General features: G+C 40.1%; 1 protein-coding gene across 8 annotated transcripts in view; it reads left to right on the forward strand.

Moving 5' to 3' along the window:
• Positions 1 to 21,474, forward strand: part of LOC145399810 (protein lap4-like) — a 1,200,472-nt gene that overhangs the window by 277,788 nt on the left and 901,210 nt on the right. For all 8 annotated transcript variants that reach the window (XM_080272363.1, XM_080272366.1, XM_080272368.1 and 5 more), the window contains exons 7-8: positions 3,015 to 3,148; positions 9,442 to 9,553. In XM_080272363.1, coding sequence (XP_080128489.1) covers positions 3,015 to 3,148; positions 9,442 to 9,553 — 246 coding nt within the window. The remainder of the gene's footprint in view (positions 1 to 3,014; positions 3,149 to 9,441; positions 9,554 to 21,474) is intronic.

The raw sequence follows: 21,474 nt of genomic DNA on the forward strand, positions 1-21,474 counted from the left end.
GCCGGAGATTGAACAGCATGGAGAGCTGCAATAAGGTGACCAAGGCCGATGTGTGCAGGCATGTTGGAACATTTATAAACGACGCGATACAATGTTTGTCACATGTTGACTCTCCTAGATCCATTCTCATCCTTTGCCTGCCACAAGCATTCAGTGATCATGCAGCTTCCATCACAAGAGGATGTATGTGCATTGTTTCCAGGCCTGTCCATCTAGTTTTTAAATTATTTTTTGTGGACCCCCAATTTTTTCCCAGTCCTTGCTTAGGATGCCTGGGAACAGCATGCCACATGAGGGAAAGGTAAGAATCCTCACCTTAAAAGAACAGAAGGTCCCTGTTAAAGAAAATACCAGACTTAGAAGGTCCCTGTTAAAGAAAATACCAGACTTAGAAGGTCCCTGTTAAAGAAAATACCAGACTGTAAGTGCAGTATTGCAGACCGAAGCTTGCATTAAGTGGCCCGATAGCTGGTCTGTTCCTACCTTTAAATCCATGTTTTGGTTTACCACACAAAACTTCTAAGGTCACAAACACTCATCTGAGACAAGAAATACTCAAGGCCCTTAACATGACAGCAGCAAAATTACGAAGAAACCACTGTGATATCCTGGGAATTTATCACATCACATCTTTCAGCATCACACACACACACACACACACACACACACACACACACACACAATGGCTCATTGCTATGATGCCAGAAAAATGCTCAGGCTTATCTTGAATTTGCCATCATTTTCACACTTTTCCACACTTAAAGGTATTCTTACATTTTTGCATATCAGACCCAAAAATGCAGTAGTTTCTTATTTTCAGAGTGGTTTCAATTCTAACAGTTTCATCATGATAACCTTATTAAATTAGAGAGTCCCTGTATTTTAAGGTAGATTGCAGTACTGTATTCCAAACATATTTCGGGCCGTTCTTCTCATATGTATACTGTTCTTAATTTTCCATACAGTTTTCATGTATCTTCCTTTCTTCCATCCATCCTTCATTCAATCCTTTTGAATATTTATTTTCCTTTAAACTTACTGTTTTGAGCCAGGTTGAGGCTGTTAATTTATATATATTTAATATTATTATTTTTATATCAAGTAATTATTTATCCATCCATCCATCCATCCATCATCCAATCCTATGCTGCCCCATGAGGAGAATAGGAGCCCAGGGCTAGGCAAATTGGTCCTGACATTTAGGATGAGAGTGACCCGCCTCACTCATCCCTTAGTGGCATTAACCCCTTAAATGCGGATCATCGCATTTGCGACGCTCGCCAAAAAGGACATAACGGCGGAGCGTCGCGTTTGCGATTCGGAGTTAATTTTGAATAAACGCGGGCAAGGATGTTCCAGCTGGTATTGTCTATCAGTACCACCACCCTTTAGCTACAATTAGCATACTTTACCTTTGTACTAATGACCTCCGGTGTTGCCAAGTATCGCGTCCCCCCCCCCCCCCCCCACGGCCCGGCCAGCCTGGCTGTGATACATGGCAGCGCTCTGACTGCTCAGAACTAAATCTGCGCTCTCCTCTCACAAGCAGTTTATGCTAATAGGAAATGCTTGTTTCCCCAGTTGTAACACTAGCTTTTTTTCGCATGGTTTGCCCCTGCTTGGCGTCAGTTTACCGCAAGCTTTCAAAGTGACATTATGGCAAGTTCTAGCTCTGCTGAGTCAGTGCGAGCGGCCGACAGGAACAAGAATAAAGTGACGGGCGTAAGGCAGAATAAAAAGCGCGCCGCGGTGATCTTTTGGGAAGTAATATGATTGAAAATAATGTAGTATACATGGTTTTAGCTGTGAAGATGGAAATGTTTGTTGAGTGACGGGAAGACCGCTGCCGCGCTGCATGTCAGCCGTACGCTCCGTTGATTTTAGCCTTATTTTCAGTGCTTATTGTACAAATACGGATTCCAAACTACCTGTACGTTGTAGTATAAAGTTTACTGTGACAGAATGAGGCTGTGGTAGAGGGGAAACCAGGTTGCTGGAGGTGTGAAAGTGAAGATTTGGTTACCCAACTTTGCAGGTCTCCACAAGTCCTTGGGTAGTCCACGAAGGCTCAACACCTGTCTCTGGAGAAAGCTGAATGTAAGTACTATCTGCCATACCAAGTATAATGTTCTAGGGTTAATCTCTGATTTTTGGCTGATATTTTCCTACAGGTACTCAGACCACGATACAACCCCACCACTCGGGGGGGGGGGTCGACTGTTCATGGCCGCGCTTTAGGGGTTAAATGAGCAATAAATCCCAACCATCCCTTGGATATGAACCTACACAGGCTCAGTCTGATTGAAGTGCCTTAATCACCCACTAAACCACCAGGCACCATAATTATTTGTTTATTTATTTTTTTGTCATACAGTTCTTTCCTTTACAGCTTTTGCAAAAAAATGTTCCCAGTTTTGTCTGCAGCCTTCATATTGTTCAATCACAATGCTGCTCGTGTACTGTCAAGAGTTTTGAAATTATAAAATATTCATTGTCATGACAGATATGACATTGAATATTTTGTCGTCCCTTTCCTCTCCTCCATCCTTCTTTCCTTCTGTCCACTTCAGTCTTTCTTTCCTTCATTCCTGCCTCATTCTTCTGCCTATGGGTGACTTTACACTCCCTCTTTTGTCTTTCCTTCATTCTTTCATCTTCCTTCTGCCTGTGGGTGACTCGACATTGATTGACAAGCCAAATGGTTTCCTGTACACCAGGAAACCATTTAATACGCTGGTTGGTAACCATATAACCAAATTTTGGAGCCTGGTGGTTTAATGGGTAATAATGGCACTCCAGTTGGATTGAGCCAGTGAAGGTTTATATCCATGGGGTGGTTGGGGTTATTGCTCACATATTGCCACTCAGGGATGAGTGAAGCTGGTCACTCTCATCTTAAACGTCAGGACCAACTTACCTAGCCCCGGGCTCCTACACTCCTCATGGGGCAATGTAGGATTGGGTGATGTTGATGATGATTCATTGTCATAATAGTTATGTTTCGTTTTTTGCAGATGTGAGAATCTACAAGAACTGATCCTTACAGAAAATCTTTTGACAGAGCTACCTGATACTATTGGTAACCTGAAAAAGCTTACAAATCTTAATGTTGATCGCAACAAGTTAACTGAGCTTCCTGCACAGATAGGTAAGTGGTAGTGACAGTGATTTTGCTTCTTGTATTTTTAAGTCATAATGGGTATTAGCTGAAATATAAGAATAATTGTATCTGTACTTGTAGTCTTTTGCTGCAGAAGAGTTGACATTCATAGAGTACTGTATTTGGCCAGATGTTGTAATTCCTTGTTAACCTGTGGCTTGTGAGCCACAGCTCAGGCTGGGTAGCGTTATGTTGCGAGCCACAGCTCAGGCTGTGCTGGCCGTGCATCACAGCTACGTACTCCACCCCTATGCAAACTTACACATGGCACTACACAAAGATGGAGTGAGATCCACCCCCACCCCCCCCCACCCCCCACCACCACCAGATGATGCCCTGAATGTTTATCAAAAAAAAAAAAAAAAAAAAAAAAAAAAAAAAAAAAAAAAAAAAACATTTTTGCACACCACGGGGTAGGTTAAAAAATAAGTAATTGTGCAATTCACAGGTTAATGAACAGTGTTACTGTGTGTAGCTCCCGTCTAGCAACAAATTCTCATCCCTTTTCTTTCCAACTCTCTAATGCAAGAGTTAACTGTTACTCCCAGTCCTTCTTTTATGCAACAGGTCAGCTCTGGAACTGTTTCCCTCTGTCTGTATTACCTACTTCCTATGATATCCAGTCTTTCAAATGCAGTGTGTCCACGCATCTCTAATTGAACGGATCTTGAATTTGGCCTCCTCTTGTATTTTGTTATTCTTTTGGAAGGAACAATTATTGCAGGCTGCTGGCCTTTGGTTCCTTCTTTCTTGCATTTAAAAAAAAAAAAAGCTAAAAAATAATAATCAAGTAGAATCATGCATGTTTTCACGAGTTAGTAGGTGGGAGTGCCCATCATCCACCCACTCACTGTAGTGTTGCCTTATAGTTTCTACACTGAGTGACGAGTCAAGTGGATTTTTGTACCCAGGAAACCATTTACTGTGCTGGGTGGTAACCATATAACCAGGGTTTTTGGCTGGGTTAAGTGTCCCCCAGATTCCTCTATCTAGAATCACTAAATCATGGCAGACGTTTTGGAGAGCCTCGGAGGGCCCAGTACCTGCCCAGGGTCCAAACCAAATGGGCAGATTCGCATGGCCATGTGGAATGTGAGAGGTGTGAATGAGGAGAGCAAGAGGGTGAAAGTGGTAAATGTATTAAAGAGTGCGAGATATGCCGTGAAATGGCATTGTCTGAAACAAAGATGAATGGGTGTGAAATGGAGGAGTGGGAGGGGGTAAAATGTGTTTGGTTGGGCATGAATGGGCAACGAAGATGTAAGGAAGGAGTTGCTTTGTTGATGAATGAAGTGTGATAGAGTGAAATGAGAGATTACAAATGTATCAGCTGGAGATATATGTATGTCAAGTTTAAGTTAGAGAAGGTGTAAGCGGCAGTGATTGTAGCGTATGCACCGTGTGATGACAGGAGTGAGAGAGAGAAAGACAGGTTTTGGGATGAACTGGATGAAGTAGTAGGAGAAATGCCGAGGAGTTATAAATTGTTTGTAATGAACGACAAGAATGGGAGAGTAGGCACTGGTCCTGTGAATGATATAATAGGTAATAATTGAGTACCAGGAGAGAATGATAATGGGAAGCGACTGAAGGGCATGTGTCAGGAGAGGAGGTTGTGCATTTATAATTCTTATTTCTAACACAAAGATGCACAGAAATACACATGTTATAGAGGGAATGAAGATTATGTTGAAAGAAGCCTGATTGATTACATGCTCATAGAGAAATTGATGCTGGGAAGTGTTGCTGATATGAGGGCAGTGAGAGGACAGTGTGGAGGTTTGTCAGATCACATGATTATGGTATGCAAGATCAAGGTAAGAGAAATGAGGTTGACCAAGAGAGAGAGAGGAGCAGGCGAGGAGAGAGGCTGAAAGTCGAAAAGTTGAGGTTCAAAGAAATGGCAGATGAATACAGGGCCAAAGTAGGGGAGGAATTAAAATCAGTGAATTGGAATGAAATGGATCTGGACAGCTTGTGAAATGCTTATAGGGATTGCTTAGGAATGCCAAAGTTGTGTGTGGTGTGACAAGAGCAACAACAAGGAAGAAAGGTACTGCATGGTGGGATGAATAGGTTAAGAGAGCAATGGGGGAAAAGAGGAAGAAGTGGCTAGAGTGGATACGGGACAGGGGTTCAATTGAAGTAAGAACTGAATAAATTGAGAACAAGAAGCACATGAAGGGACTAGTGAAGAGGAAAAAGGGGGAGATTAATGATGATCTAGCATGAAAAATGAATGCAAATTGCTCTGAAAATAGGAAGTTATTCTGGAAAGAGGTGCAGAAATGTAGAAGTGACAGTGGAAAGAAATGTGAAAGTGTGAAGGATGTAAGTAGTAGATTAACCCATGGTGATGAAGTATTGGCCAGGTAGAAAGAATATTTTCGAAGTGTGATGAATGGGAATGGAGAGAGCAGACTGTTAACGTGGTTGATTTTTGGGGTGTACAGAGAAGGAAACGTGACAATCCCAGAGGTGAAGAACGCTGTGAAGCTGCTGAAAATTGAGGAGGCAGCTGGCGTTGATGAGGTGTATGCAGAGATGATTAAGTGTAGTAGAGAGAGCAGAATGAAGTGCTTGTTGGAAATATGTAAGAAGGCAAGGATGAGTGAAATGGTGCCAGTAGAATGGAAAAAGCAATGATCGTACCCCTGTACAAAAATAAAGGTGAGCGAAGTAACTGCACGAATTATTATGGCATAAGTGTATTGAGTGTTATTGGGAACGTATATGAAAGAATTATCATAGAGAAAGTAAGAGAGACATCAGAAGTCCTTGTGAGTGACAAACAGGGTGGCTTTAGGAGTGGCAGAGGATGTGTGTATCAAATATTTGCAGTAAGAATGATAGTGGAGGAGGCTTGTGAGAAGGACTGTAAGGTGTTTATGGCATTTATGGATCTGGAAAAAGCATATGACAAGGTAGATAGAGATTGATAGTGGAAGGTTTTGCGCGTGTATGGTGTAGATGGTAAGACGTTAGGTGCCATCAAGAGTTTTTATGGGTGTAGTAAGGGATATGTAAAGGTAAATAGACATCTAAGTGAATGGTTCACGATCATTGTGGGCGTGCGACTAAGTTTTATGATGTCCCCATGGTTGTTCAATATGTATATGGATGAGGTGATGAGAGAAGTAAAAACATGAGTAATGGAAAGATGGATGGCGTTGGTATTGAATAGTGATAGATGGAATATATCAAATTTGTTGTATGCTGATGATGCAGTGCTACTTGCAAGTACTGTACAGGTATGCCTCGATAGGTGATACCCTGATATAACAATGGGATAGAAATACCACCGTACCCCACCTAACGATTGGCAAACCCTGGTTTAACAATGGGTTTTTATTTTTTTATTTACCAATTTTAATGATATTTTAGACTAAAATTGTGTGTTTAGGTTGATTTATAAACTGTTTTTAGACTTAGATTAATGTATTTTAGCCATCATCCATGTGTTTTAGCTATAGGTGGGGTGAACATTGTCATTGTGCGGTACGGTTTACTAAGCTTGATTTTTTCCAGGCATATTTGACAATTTTCAAATTTTATGTCTTGATTTTAGTGAGTTATTTACAGGTGTTAGGCTTAGGTTAGCTTCTTTTACAGCTGTTGGGCCATTTAGATTGGCTTTAAACTTGTTTTTGGACTCATTTGGGTGGGTTTAGGACTTGTTTGGGGGAAACCCAGAGCTCAAAAATGCATCCCTATACTTTACATGTTAATTCTAGCTAGAGATATGATACCCTGCCTAACGATGGGTTTTTTCTTAACCAGTTGCATTGTTGAACTGGGGTATACCTACTGGATAAGAGCTTGGTAGACAAGTGCAGAGTTTTGTACATGTCTGTGAGTCTTGTGCCTTGAGAGTAAATGTAGAAATGAGTAAAATGATGGTTATTGAGAGAGAAGGTGACTCCCAGTGTGATGTTACAGTGACTGGAGAGAGACTGGAATTCACGAGAGAGTTCAAATACCTGGGTGCAGTGATAGAAAAGAGAGGAAAATGTGAGAAAGAAGCAGAAAGTAGAGTGACACAAGGAAGGAAAGTAGCTGGTGCTATGATGGCCTTGATAAGAAACAGAGACTTGAGTGTTGCAGCTGCATGAGGCTTACATGTATTATAGTGTTAGTGCCAACTTCATCATATGGATTTGAAACTGTATTGTGGCATGAAAATGAAAAGTAAAGAATAAGAGCAGTGGAAGTGAGACTCAAGAGGAATGTATATGAAGTACAGAGAGTGGATAGGATACGGAATAATGTGATTCATGAGAAATGTGGAGTGAGGAAGTTTGTGGACACCAGAATTGAATTGAAAAGTGTACTTGGTATGGTCATGTGGAGAGAATGGATGACAATAGAGTAGTGAGAAAGGTATATCTGAGCGAATTTGAAGGAGGGAGGAGGCGAGGTAGGCCAAGAAGAAGGTGGAGGGGTACGATGAATGAGTGTGTGAGGAAGAGAGGTGTAGAAGTTGGTGAGGCTAAAGGACTGACAAGAGATCAAGCTGGCTGGATAAATTTTGTGGAGAGATAAGCATGACCAGGGATTTGGCACCCCTTTTTAACGTGACACTGTTTGGATTTGCCATATCAGATAGGTACATGTGAAGTTACAGAACAAGGTGAAATTTTCTTGACCAACGTGATGGAGCCAGGGTTTCGAAAGCTTGAATGATGAATGAATGGAAACGTGGCTCATTGAATTGGGCAAACTTTGGCTGTCTGGATGTTGCTGCTCCTCACCCTGCCCCAGGGTGGGAAAGGAGGTCCGGATGATGATGATTTTTTAATTTTTATTGTAGCAAGTTGGAAAGATAAGTTATTCAGGTATACAGTCAGATTCTAGAACTACTGTATTCACTGTTTAGCTAAGTGCAGTATATCTGGTGCAACTCTAAAAAATACTGTATGGTAGGATTATCACTCTACACTGAATGACAGGCCTGATGGTTTCTTATAACTACTGTATTCACTGTTTAGCTAAGTGCAGTATATCTGGTGCAACTCTAAAAAATACTGTATGGTAGGATTATCACTCTACACTGAATGACAGGCCTGATGGTTTCTTATAACCCAGGAAACCATTCACAATGCAGGGTGGTAACCATATAACCAGATCACAGGACGAGGCGGAGCCTACTATGGTTCCCTTGTTAACTGGGTGAAGTGGCGCCAATGCAGCATCTCCAAGAACCAAACTTTCACACACTTCCCTGCATGGGGTCACTGCATCGGACAGCCCTATAAGGGAAGTTGCTTGCGTATGGTTGATGAGTCTGCTTGGCCAAACAGACCGGGGTTGATCAACAACAGCAACAGTAACTATTTAGTCTATCTATCTATCTATTGCCAGATGCCATAATCCCATAAGGGGTGGTCATTTGACTTTGAGTTATTTGTTTTAAGGGGAGGGGCACTAACCCTCCACCAACCCACTTGTTGACATGTAGGGAGCACGTATGGTTTGGTTATATGGTTGCCACCCAGCGTTGGAAATGGTTTCTTGGCTTACATGAAACCATTTGGCATGTCACTTAATGTAAAGCCACCTGTAAAGAAAAGAAAAGCAATAAGAAGTGACAGGAAAGATGGGAGAAATAGGAAGAGAGGAGGGCAGGCACAGAAAAAGAATGATAAAGGCTAAGGAAGAAGTAGGGAGCACTACATCAAGTGAGTGGATGATGGTCGCCACCATTGGTTATATGGTTACCACCCAGCGTTGTAAATGGTTTCTTGGCTTACCTGAAACCATTTGGCTTGTCACTCGATGTAAAACCTCCTGTAAAAGAAAGAAAAGCGATAAGAAGTGACAGGAAAGATGGGAGAAATAGGAAGAGAGGAGGGCAGGCACAGAAAAAGAATGATAAAGGCTAAGGAAGTAGGCAGCACTACATCAGGTGAGTGGATGATGGTCGCCACCACCCGCCACAAAGGGCTGACAGTAAAATATTTTATTCAACTGAGAGAAATCCAAGCTGTCAGAGGCTTCAGAAACTGTCTTGAATAACTTTCTCTTGCATCTTAAGAGTTGTATTAAGTCCACCACCAGACGATTTTGTTCAGTCAAGAATTCCTAGTAGTCAGAGGTTTAAGTGATGTTTCTTTTGCATGTTAACATTTCATTTTTAACAGTGTCCTGTTTATAAAATAGGCCCTTGTTTCTGACATTTAACAAAAGTGCAATAGTAATGTACTGTATGTAGATCTGTGTTGGTGGTAAAAGCATTGATTTTCATGGTTTTTATACTGTAAATCTATGTTCTCTATATGTAGGGAAGCTGGAAAACCTTGGAGTGTTGTCTCTGCGGGACAACCGTTTACAGTACCTACCTCCAGAAACTGGCAACTGCAGGGAGCTGCACGTCCTCGATGTCTCCGGCAACAGGTGATATAAATTTTCCTCATTAACCCTATGGCTTAGGAGACTGCATTTCATTACAGTATGTAACCCTTACAACTAGGTAAGGCTTTGTACTTCTAGGAAGATCTTATACAGTAGACCCTCGCTATTAAAAACCTCAGTACAGTATAACAAATATTGGATCTAATGAATGCCACAGAGCTCACTGATCATTTATCGGCTATAATGAACGGTGTTTGTTAAATGGAGTGCAGCGGAGCATAGTACATGTGTTTCTTACTCTTTTTTTCTCCAATCTGGCCTGAACTTCCCTCTCCCCATCGCAATTGCTGAAGAGACAACCTGTATTTATACACAGGAAAAATAATCGGAGAAATTACCAATATGCCGGGAATCGAACCCAGGACTCTCAGGTGAGAGCCAGGCAGCATACCACTACACCACGACCAGGTAAAAGTTAACTCACGTTGTCACAATTTTGTAACCAACGTCCCTCCGCCCCCCACTGTGGGCCTGAAGAGGGTGAGTTAATCCCCTGGCACTCGGGCAAGTAGATACTTTTAATATATCCCAAGCACTTACGGCAAGTGTTATGCTGCCTGGCTCTCACCTGAGAGTCCTGGGTTCGATTCCCGGCATATTGCTAATTTCTCTGACAATTGCTGACTTGAAATAACAGATTATACTAAACTATACCATACAGTAATCTGCCCACTACCTGGACATTTGGGCCTGGGCCTTCAGGAACCCCCCCCCCAATAATTTGAACTTGGTGCGCAGTGTGGACCAGCTGTGTTTTGCTGCGTAGTTCTGCCAACGTCCGGCAGGGTGACGCTGCCTCCTCCCCATTTCCCGCTCATCCATCGTTGTGAGTGCACTCTCCTTACCAAGGCTACCCACGTTCTCGCTTTTGTGGTGGTGCCTTACCTGCTGCAGGCCCCGTTGTTCCTCTGCTGCCTCTTCCTCGTGTGTGTGATGATGGCCCCGCCGCCCGAGAAGAGGAAATGAGTGGTTCTGACTCTGTTGAAGAAGAGGGAGATATTGGATAAGGTGGATGCAGGATGGTCGATGTCACGCATCCTCCGTGAATTCAACCTGGCCCGTTCTACCTTGTTTGATATTAAGAGATCCCGGGACAAGCGCACCCAGTACAAGACTGACTTTGCTTCGAAGACCAAACGCAATGTGGAGAGGAAGGTTATGTTCACTCCTCGGTTTGCAGATATCAACCGCTTCATGCTGATTTCATACCGACAACAGTGTGCTGATGGTATGATGGTGCGTGGTACGGAGGTGAAGGCTCCTTCCGAGAAGTTCGCAAGGTTACTTGACACCCCAGACTTCAGGGCATCCGAGGGTTGGCTCCTTGCTTTCAAGTTATGGCATGGTCTTACCAACCGTAAGGCCCGTGGTGAAGCTCTGGACGCCAACTAGGAGGGAGTAGAGGAGTTTCGGCAGAAGGTGAAGGGCTTGATTGACAGGGAGGGCCTCACTCTCAGTTAACTCTACAACGCTGACGAAACTGGTCTAGTCTGTTGCTTGATACCAACGAACACTCTAGCAGAGGAGACAGAGGGGCTTGTACTTTGCCATAAGCTTTTGCAAGCAACGTATTTCTGCTTTGGGTTGTGCCAATGCTAACGGTTTGCGCTGGCTCAAGCCCGTTATTGTTGGCCGTGCAAAGCAGCTTTGGTGTCTTCGTGGGGTGATGGATGCCCTTCCTGTTGTTTGGTACCAGTCTGTGAAGGCTTGGTTCACAGCCAAGATCTTCAAAAACTGGTTTTACCAGCACTTCGTCAAGGAGGTCATCCATTACCAGATGAAGACACTGGGAATCCTGCACAACAAGGTAAAGGCCCTTCTTTTTCTGGACAATGCATCTGCGCATTCATCTGACAAGGAGTTGGTGGCTGAGAATGGTTGCATTAGGTGCATGTTTTTGACACCTAATATGACTGGTCTCATCCAGCCAACAGATCAAGGAGTGATTGTGGCAACGAATAGGTGGACGAGGTGATGGTTGTTCTCGCGGATGAGGACGAGCGCAGGGAGGGACGGGACACGCAAGGCCAGCGGACTGTGAAAAACATTCGCTGCTACATCGTCAGCCATCTACAACTGGGCCAGTGCATGGAGGGAAGAGTCTGTCAAGACTCTGGAAAGTGGTTGGTTTCGTTTACTTCTTGGAGCCGATGTGGTGCACGACTTTCTAGGTTTTGACATGGATGACTTCCATGCACGTCTTTGTGCGGCTGGTGACTACATTGATGTGGACGAAGTGCGTGAGTGGTTGAGTGATGACGAGGGTGACCCTGGGTATCAGATCATGTCTGATATCGAGATTGCATCTTCATTTGCGGGTACAAGTACCCAGCTTGAAGATTTTGGCAAGGACAGCGACGATGATGTGGACTCCTCTTAGCGCACCACTACTCCAGCCATCCCCAAGCTGAGCACACTCCGGGAGGATGTCGAGTTCGTTCTCAGCTACCTAGAACACCCGGACTGTGACAGGGAGATGGGGCCCTCGGGACTTGTGGAGGAAGTGCACGCTTTCAGGCAGCGCATCATCAATCGCCAGAATCTCCGTTCCTTACATCAGTCAACGATTGACACTTTCTTCAGGCCTGTGTCTCCCACCGTGCCCAACCCTGGCTCCACACCGCTGCCTCCCCAAGACAGGCCTTCCACCTCCGAGTCACAACTCAGCACATCAGCCATAATGGAGTCGCCACTGGATGTGAGTTTGCGCCTGTCTTCGGAGTCGTCTGTAGTGGGTAGTCCATCATCACTTCCCAACGACATGCCCCTTGGCCACCTGCACCACCAACTCTCGGATTTTGACAAGTGAATTAACAGCAAAAACTCGCCACTAGACCACACGGGAATTTACGGTGTTGTGCAGTGTAAAGAACACAATGTACAGCATTAAGAAATTAGAATTCAGAGTGCAAAGACTTCAGTGCAGAGTGCAACAGTGGTGAGAGTCAAGTAGAGCGCAAGTGAGAAAAGAATGCGCTGTGTTATGAAATTAGAATTCAGAGTGCGAATGATTAAGTGCAATGCAACGCTGGATTACCGTAGGTGCTTCAGTTGCACCATATTACTGTCAGAGTCTGAGAGAATGCGAGTTATTCATCGCAACGGCCTCAGACTTGTTGTAAGTACCCTGGATACTGCTAAATATTTTCCATATGAACCTTCAAATCCTCATTCACTGGTTCATTTTCAGTTATTTCATGCTCTCTTTCCCTTGTTTGTGTGAATAGGGCCTTAAATCAGTGCTATGCATGTCCAGTAGGGAGTTATGTAGGTGGTTTCCTGAGTTAGGCTGGGCTAATGTCCATAAGTACCAATATAGGAGGCAGGGGCCCAGTATCTGGACCAACTAACTTCCTGGACATGCCTTTGTCTGTATTACATCGGATATTGGGAAGATTACTGTACTTGTTATGATGAAGTGCCATGGCAAGGAAGTGAAATAAGCTGCTAAAGGGTGACATTATAGGCCAAGTTAATGTAAAATGGGTATAGTTTTTATTTTTGTTACTAGAATATGATATTGTAGTCATTTATTTTCAGACATTTGCTTAAATTCCCACTTGTGTGGGGGACCCTTGGATTTAGTGAACTTTATTTACTAAACTTGGCTTCCCCCCGATGAGTCTGTTATAACAAGGGTCCCTTACTGTAGTTTATTTGAGCTAGTGCCAGATGTTTTTATTCAGCTTAGGAAAAGTATCCAAGGGCTTTAGGCCTTAGGAGCAGTCTCATTAATATTTCCATCCTTAGGACATAATTGAAAAATTGATGTGAATGATATCAGATGACTTTTACTTAGTTTAAGAAAGGTGTTCTTAGGCTGTAATTGTTATTTTTTTCAGGCTCTCTATTAATTCAGCCATCCAAGGTTTGTGGTGTGTGAGTTAATGCTTGTAAACTATTATTGGTTATTGAAGGAACTAATGTAATGTACATTGATTTAGTGTTTCTCTGTTAGATATGTTAGAAATGTTGTACAATACCGTTTGTGTTCGTTAAGGGGGGGTTTAGAAATAATCTTCCACCCTGTGGACCTTTCGACAGATGTGTGTGTGTGTGTGTGTGTGTGTGTGTGGTTTACCTATTTGTAGTATACAGGAATTGAGCAGTGCTCGTGTTGTCCTGTCTCCATATCTACATTTATCAAGTCTGCCTTTACACACATGAATGTTTTTCCTCATGCACCATCTCTTTGTCTAAGTCGTTCCAAATATTTATGTATTTACCTAATATACCTAATTGTGATATACACGGAATGTGCTATGCTCGTGAGTTTCCATCGCTGTTTCTCAATAAGTCAAATTTAGCATTAAACTCGTTTAAGTTTTTAGACTGGACGATCTCTTTGTCCAGGCTATTCCATAAGTCTATACTTCTGTAAGGAAAGCTATATTTCTTGATATCATTCAAGCAGCTTGACTTTTTCAATTTCATTCTGTGTCCTCTTGTTGCTCTCTTATCCCATACAAACAGATCTTCTTTGTCAATTTTATATACTCCCACCATGGTCCTGAACACTGCAATCATGTCTCCCCTTTTTCTCTTTTCCTCTAAGGAAGGCAAATCCAGCTTTTCCAGCCTCTCTCTGTATGACAGGTCTGCCAGACTGGGGACCATCTTGGTTGCTGTTCTTTGTATTATCTAAATCTTGTTTATATCTTTCTTTTTGTGTGGGGACCACACTACCGCTGCATATTCTAACCTTGGGTGGATCATGGCCACTATCAATATTTTCATCATCTCCTCATCCATATAATGAAATGCTACTCTTATGTTAGTCAAGAGTTTGTAAGTCTCTCCAACTATCTTGTTAATGTGCTTCTCTGGTGATAAACTATCTTGGACCAGCTCTCCCAAATCTTTCTCTTCTCTCATTTTTGTGATTAATTCATTACCCAACAAATAATTCAGTGATGGCCTCCTGGTACTTTTACCTATTTCCAATATTTTACATTTCTTTACATTAAATTTCATTTCCCATGTCAGGCTCCAATCGTGTATCCTATCCAAATCCTCCTGCAGCATTTTACAATCCTCCTCAACCTCTACCTTCCTCAAGATCTTTACATCATCAGCAAACAGACTTGCATAACTGTTCACTCCATCTGCCATATCATTTACGTAAATTAGGAACATTACTGGCGCCAACACCGAGCCTTGAGGGACTCCACTTGTTACTTCCCTCCATCCAGACATCCTGTCCTTTATTACTGTCCTCATTTGTCTGTCTCTCAAAAAGTCTCTCATCCATTCCAGAAGTTTCCCCGTCAGTCCTCCTATATATTCTAGTTTCCACATTAGTCTCTTATGAGGTACCTTATCAAAGGCCTTTTCTAAGTCTAAGAACACACAATCCGCCCAACCATCTCTCTCCTGTACCACGTCAATCGCTCTTGAGTAAAAGCTCAACAAGTTAGAAACACATGACCCTCCACTTCTGAATCCAAACTGACATTCAGCCAAAATATTCATCTCTTCTAGATATTTTATCCATCTGTCTTTCAGGATTCTCTCGCACAATTTTGCGACCATGCTGGTTAGAGACACTGGTCTATAATTCAGGGGTTCTTCCCTGTTTCCTCCCTTATAAATTGGTACCACATTTGCCCTTTTCCATTCTTGTGGCACTTTCCACTCTTCCAGAGAACACACGAAACTGTGAATTTTATCCTCCAGTTGTTCTCTGCATTCCTTCAGTACCCAATTAGAAATTCCATCAGGTCCTGGGGCTTTCCTTACATCTTGAGTTTCCAGTAATTTATACACTTCCTGTACCTCCACTTTTATATCTTTTATCACTGGTACATTTCTAATCACTCCCTCCCCTTCCACAAACCTCTTTTCATTAGTGAAAACTGACTGGAAATGTTTATTCATTATTTATGCTTGCATTGCCACATCCTTATAGACCTCTCCTTCTACTTTCAGTTTGGTGATTCCTTCCTTTTGTTTCAGCTTGCCATTAACAAATCTATAAAACAGTTTGGGTTCATCCTTGCATTTGTCTACTATACTTTTTTCAAAATTCCTTTCTTCTTCTCTACGTATTCTTGTGTATTCATTTCTTGTTGTTTTATATTCTTCCTTTGTTCTGTTGTTACCTCTCTTTCTCCAGTTGTTCCACGCCTTATCTCTCTCTTTTTTTGCTATCATACGCCTTCTATTAAACCACTCCTTTTTCCTGTTTTCTTTCCCTCGTACTCTTGATACAAATTTTTCCACTCCCAAATTATAGAGGTCTAGAAAGATATCCCACTTCCTCTGTATCTCTCTTGTTTCTCTGAATTTTCTCCAATCCAAATTTTCAAAAAAGTTTCTCAATCCTGTAAAATTTGCTTTTTCAAAGTTGTATCTTCCCTGTCTATGACGTTCGTCTCTTGGCTCGATGTTCCCTATTAACATCTGGAACTCAGTGACCACATGATCACTTTTTCCTAAAGGACAGTGATATTTCAATGATTCTATTACATCGGTTCTTTGGTAAACAGTAAATCTAACCTTGCTGGTGTGTCCTCACCTCGAAACCTTGTCTCTTCTTTGACCTATTGTGTCATCACATTATTCATTATTATATTTAATAACATAGTGCCCGACGAATCCTCGCCGCCTCCTGAGTACCATTCCTCCCAGTTCACCTCTTTACAATTAAAGTCACCCACCACAATTATATTATTGCTTTTCTCAATTTTTTTTTGTAAATAGCTAGCCATATCTGACAACATCTCCTGGTATTTGTCATCCTTCCATGCTCTCGTCTTAGGGGGAACATACACTACTGCCATATCTCTCTTAACATGCTCTCCAGTTTCTAATTTCATATATATCACTTCAGCCTTGCCTTCTCCCATTTCCACGGTATCTACGTTTATGTTGTTGTTCACTGCTATCATCCCTCCTCCTCCCGTTTTTTCTTTTCTATCTTTTCTCCACAGTTTGTATTTACCATCTCCCAAATGAACATCAATATCTTCTCTTAATTTGGTCTCTACAAAGCACATGACATCAGGTTCATGTTCTCTCAAGAAATCGTTAATTTCGAGCCTTGTCGATATGACTCCATCAACATTAGTATATATCACCTTCAAATTATTTTTGATGTTTTTTATACCCTCTTCTCTCCTACTGTCCGTCAGTACCACTTCCTCAACTTCTGATCTTTCACAGCCATCCCCCTTGGTTTCCTTCACTTCTATTTCCTTAAATACCACTTCCTTACTTTCATATCTATTACTCTCCAAAAAAAAGTATTACGTTCTTCCTCTGTCCTCTTATCATTTTTTTCCTTTACTTCTTCCTTCAATGATTTTAAAACTTCTCTTTCTTCTTCATTCAAATCTTTTCTTATTATAATATTTTCCATCCCTGCCTCTTTGCTTAATTTCCAGGTCACTTTAAGTATATCATTTACTACACCTTCTGATGTAAACTTGACTCTCATTGGTCTTATTTCCCCTTTCTTATATTGCCATATCCTCCTTACTTCCTTAATTTCTTTTACCCACTTGTCTCCTTCGGGGTCAATCTTACCTAATATTCCTCTCACGAGGTTTGTGTGTCTCTCGAGTCTTGCGAACCTAACCTTTTCTTCCTCTTCCCTGTGTGTGTGTGTGTGTGTGTGTGTGTGTGTGTGTGTGTGTGTGTGTGTGTGTGTGTGTGTGTGTGTGTGTGTGTGTGTGTGTGTGTGTGTGTGCACACTTGTGTGTGTGTGTGTGTGTGTGTGCACATGTGTGTGTGTGCACATGTGTGTGTGTGTGTGTGTGTGTGTGTGTGTGTGTGTATTTACCTATTTGTATTTACCTATTTGTAGTATACAGGAATTGAGCGATGCTCGTGTTGTCCTGTCTCCATGTCCACATTTATCAAGTCTACCTTTACACACATGAATGTTTTTCTCATGCACCACCTCTTTGTCTAAATCGTTCCAAATATTTAAGAATATACCTAATTGTGGTATACACGGAATGTACTATGCTCGTGGGTTTCCGTCGCTGTTTCTCCATAAGTCGAATTTAACTTTAAACTCGTTTAAGTTTTTAGACTGGACGATCTCTTTGTCCAGGCTATTCCATAAGTCTATACTTCTGTAAGGAAAGCTATATTTCTTGATATCCTTCAAGCAGCTTGACTTTTTCAATTTCATTCCATGTCCTCTTGTTGCTCTCTTATCCCATACAAACAGATCTTCTTTGTCAATTTTATCTACTCCCACCATGGTCCTGAACACCGCAATCATGTCTCCCCTCTTTCTCCTTTCCTCTAACGAAGGCAAATCCAGTTTTTCCAGCCTCTCTCTGTATGACAGGTCTGTCAGACTGGGGACCATCTTGGTTGCTGTTCTTTGTATTCTCTCAATCTTGTTTATATCTTTCTTTTTGTGTGGGCACCACACTCCCGCTGCATATTCTAACCTGGGGCGGATCATGGCCACTATCAATTTTTTCATCATTTCCTCATCCATATAATGAAATGCTACTCTTATGTTAGTCAAGAGCTTATAAGTCTCTCCAACTATCTTGTTAATGTGCTTTTCTGGTGACAAACTATCTTGGACTAGCACTCTCAAATCTTTCTCTTCTCTCCTTTTTGTGATTAATTCATTACCCAAAAAATAATTCAGTGATGGTCTCCTGGTACTTTTACCCATTTCCAATATTTTACATTTCTTTACATTAAATTTCATTTCCCACGTCCGGCTCCAATTGTGTATCCTATCCAAATCCTCCTGCAGTATTTTACAATCCTCCTCAACCTCTATCTTCCTCAAGATCTTTACATCATCAGCAAACAGACTCGCATAACTGTTCACTCCATCTACCGTATCATTTACGTAAATCAGAAACATTACTGGCGCCAACACTGAGCCTTGAGGGACTCCACTTGTTACTTCCCTCCATCCAGACATCTTTTCCTTTATTACTGTCCTCATTTGTCTGTCTCTCAAAAAGTCTCTCATCCATTCCAGAAGTTTCCCCTTTAGTCCTCCTATATATTCTAGTTTCCACATTAGTCTCTTATGAGGTACCTTGTCAAAGGCCTTCTCTAAGTCTAAGTACACACAATCCACCCAACCATCTCTCTCCTGTACCACATCAATCACTCTTGAGTAAAAGCTCAACAAGTTTGAAACACATGACCTTCCACTTCTGAATCCAAACTGACATTCAGCCAAAATATTCATCTCTTCTAGATATTTTATCCATCTGTCTTTCAGGATTCTCTCACACAATTTTGCGACCATGCTGGTTAGAGACACTGGTCTATAATTCAGGGGTTCTTCCCTGTTTCCTCCCTTGTAAATTGGTACCACATTTGCCCTCTTCCATTCTTTTGGCACTTTCCCCTCTTCCAGTGAGCATACAATTAAGCTATGAATTTTATCCGCTAGTTGTTCTCTGCATTCCTTCAGTACCCAATTAGAAATTCCATCAGGTCCTGGGGCTTTCCTTACGTCTTGAGTTTCCAGTAATTTATACACTTCCTGCACCTCCACTTTTATATCTTTCATCACCGGAACATTTCTAATCACTCCCTCCCCTTCCACAAGCTCCTTTTCTTTAGTGAAAACTGACTGGAAACGTTTGTTCATTATTTCCGCTTGCATTGCCGCATCCTTAAAGATCTTTCCATCTACTTTCAGCTTGGTGATTCCTTCCTTTTGTTTCAGTTTACCATTAACAAATCTATAAAATAATTTGGGTTCATCCTTGCATTTGTCAATTATACCTTTTTCAAAATTCCTTTCTTCTTCCCTACGTATTCTTGTGTATTCGTTTCTTGTTCTTTTATATTCTTCCTTTGTTCTGTCGTTACCTCTCTTTCTCCAATTGTTCCACGCCTTATCTTTCTCTTTTTTGGCTATCATACACCTTCTATTAAACCACTCCTTTTTCATGTTTTCTTTCCCTCTTACTCTTGGTACAAATTTTTCCACTCCCAAATTATAGAGGTCTAGAAAGATATCCCACTTCCTCTGTATCTCTCTTGTTTCTCTGAATTTTCTCCAATCCGCATTTTCAAAAAAGTTTCTCAAGCCTGTAAAATTTGCTTTGCCAAAGTTGTATCTTCCCTGTCTATGAAGCTCGTCTCTTGGCTCGACATTTCCTATTAACATCTGGAACTCAATGACCACGTGATGACTTTTTCCCAAAGGACAGAGATATTCCAATGATTCTATTACATCGGGTTCTTTGGTGAACAGTAAATCTAACCTTGCTGGTGTGTCCTCACCTCGAAACCGTGTCTCTTCTTTGACCCATTGCGTCATCACATTATTCATTATTATATTTAATAACATAGTGCCCCACGAATCCTCGCCGCCTCCCGAGTACCATTCCTCCCAGTTCACCTCTTTACAATTAAAGTTGCCCACCAAAATTATATTATTGCTTTTCTCAATTATTTTTTGCAAGTAGCTAGCCATATCTGACAACATCTCATGGTATTCGTCATCCTTTCATGCTCTCGTCTTTGGGGGAACATACACTACCGCCATATCTCTCTTAACATTCTCTCCAGTTTCTAATTTCATATATATCACTTCAGCCCTGCCTTCTCCCATTTCCACAGTATCTACATTTATGTTGTTCTTCACTGCTATCATCACTCCTCCTCCCTTTTTTTCTTTTCGGTCTTTTCTCCACAGTTTGTATTTACCATCTCCCAAATGAACATCAATATCTTGTCTTAATTTGGTCCTCACTCATCATCATTCTTGACCCTTTGTTGTTTACATCCCTCACATGTTAGATTACCTTCATTTTTTCCGATGATTATATTCTCATTACATTTTACTTATTCACTTTTTTTTCAGTCTCCTCAAGTTCTTATTCTTTCAATTCCCCATTTTCATCCACTCCACTTTCCAAAATTCTTCTTTCTGTTCTTATTTTTTTATTTTTTTTTTTGATTTTATTTTTCTCTTTTTTTTTTTTTTTTTTTATTTTTTTTGTTTTTTCTTTTTTTTTTTTTTTGTTTTTTCTTTTTTTTTTTTTTTTTTTTTTTTTTTTTTTTTTTTTTTCTTTTTTTTTTTTTTTTGTTTTTTTTTTTATTTTTTTTTCTTTTTGTTTTTTTTTTTTTTTTTTTTTTTTTTTTTTTTTTTTTTTTTCTTTTTTTTTTTTTTTTTTTTTTCTTTTTTTTTGTTTTTTTTTTTTTTTCTTTTTTTTTTTTGTTTTTCTTTTTTTTTTTTTTTTTTTTTTTTTTTTTTTTTTTTTTTTTTTTTTTATTTTTTTTTTTTTTTTTTTTTTTTTTTATTTTTTTTTTTTTTTTTTATTAGTTTTTTTTTTTTTTTTTTTTTTTTTTTTGTTTTTTTTTTTTTTTCTTTTTTTTTTTTTTTTTTTTTTTTTTTTTTTTTTTTTTTTTTTTTTTCATTTTTCTTTTAAATTTTACATTTTGTATTACCAATTTTTTTTTAATTTCTTAATTTTCTTACAAAGACAAAATTTGTTCTTCAAAAATCATTAATTTTTTTTATTTTTTTTTATATTTTTTTATTTTTTTTTTTTTTTCTCTTTTTTTTTTTCTTTTTTTTTTTTTTTTTTTTTTTTTTTTTCTTTTTTTTATTTTTTTTTTTTTTTCTTTTTTTTTTTTTTTTTTTTTTTTTCATTTTTTTTTTTTTTTTTTTTTTTTTATTATTTTTTTTTTTTTTTTTATTTTTTTTTTTTTTTTTTTTTGTTTTTTTGTTTTTTTTATTATTATTTCTTTAAATTTTTTTTTATATAATTTTTTTTAAAACAATTTTTTCTTTTTATTTTAAATTCTTTGTTTCTTTTTATATACTTTTTTTTATTTTCTTTTTTCTTCTTTTTTTTTTTTTTTTTTCTTAAATTTCTTTTTGTTTTCCTTTCTACTTATTTTAGTGTTCTCTGCTTTTCACCTTTCCTTTATTAAAGAATTCACATTTTGAG

This window comes from Coenobita brevimanus, chromosome 50, assembly GCF_032717465.1.
Source record: "Coenobita brevimanus isolate Jiangsu-jjx chromosome 50, ASM3271746v2, whole genome shotgun sequence".
NCBI lineage: Eukaryota > Metazoa > Arthropoda > Malacostraca > Decapoda > Coenobitidae > Coenobita > Coenobita brevimanus.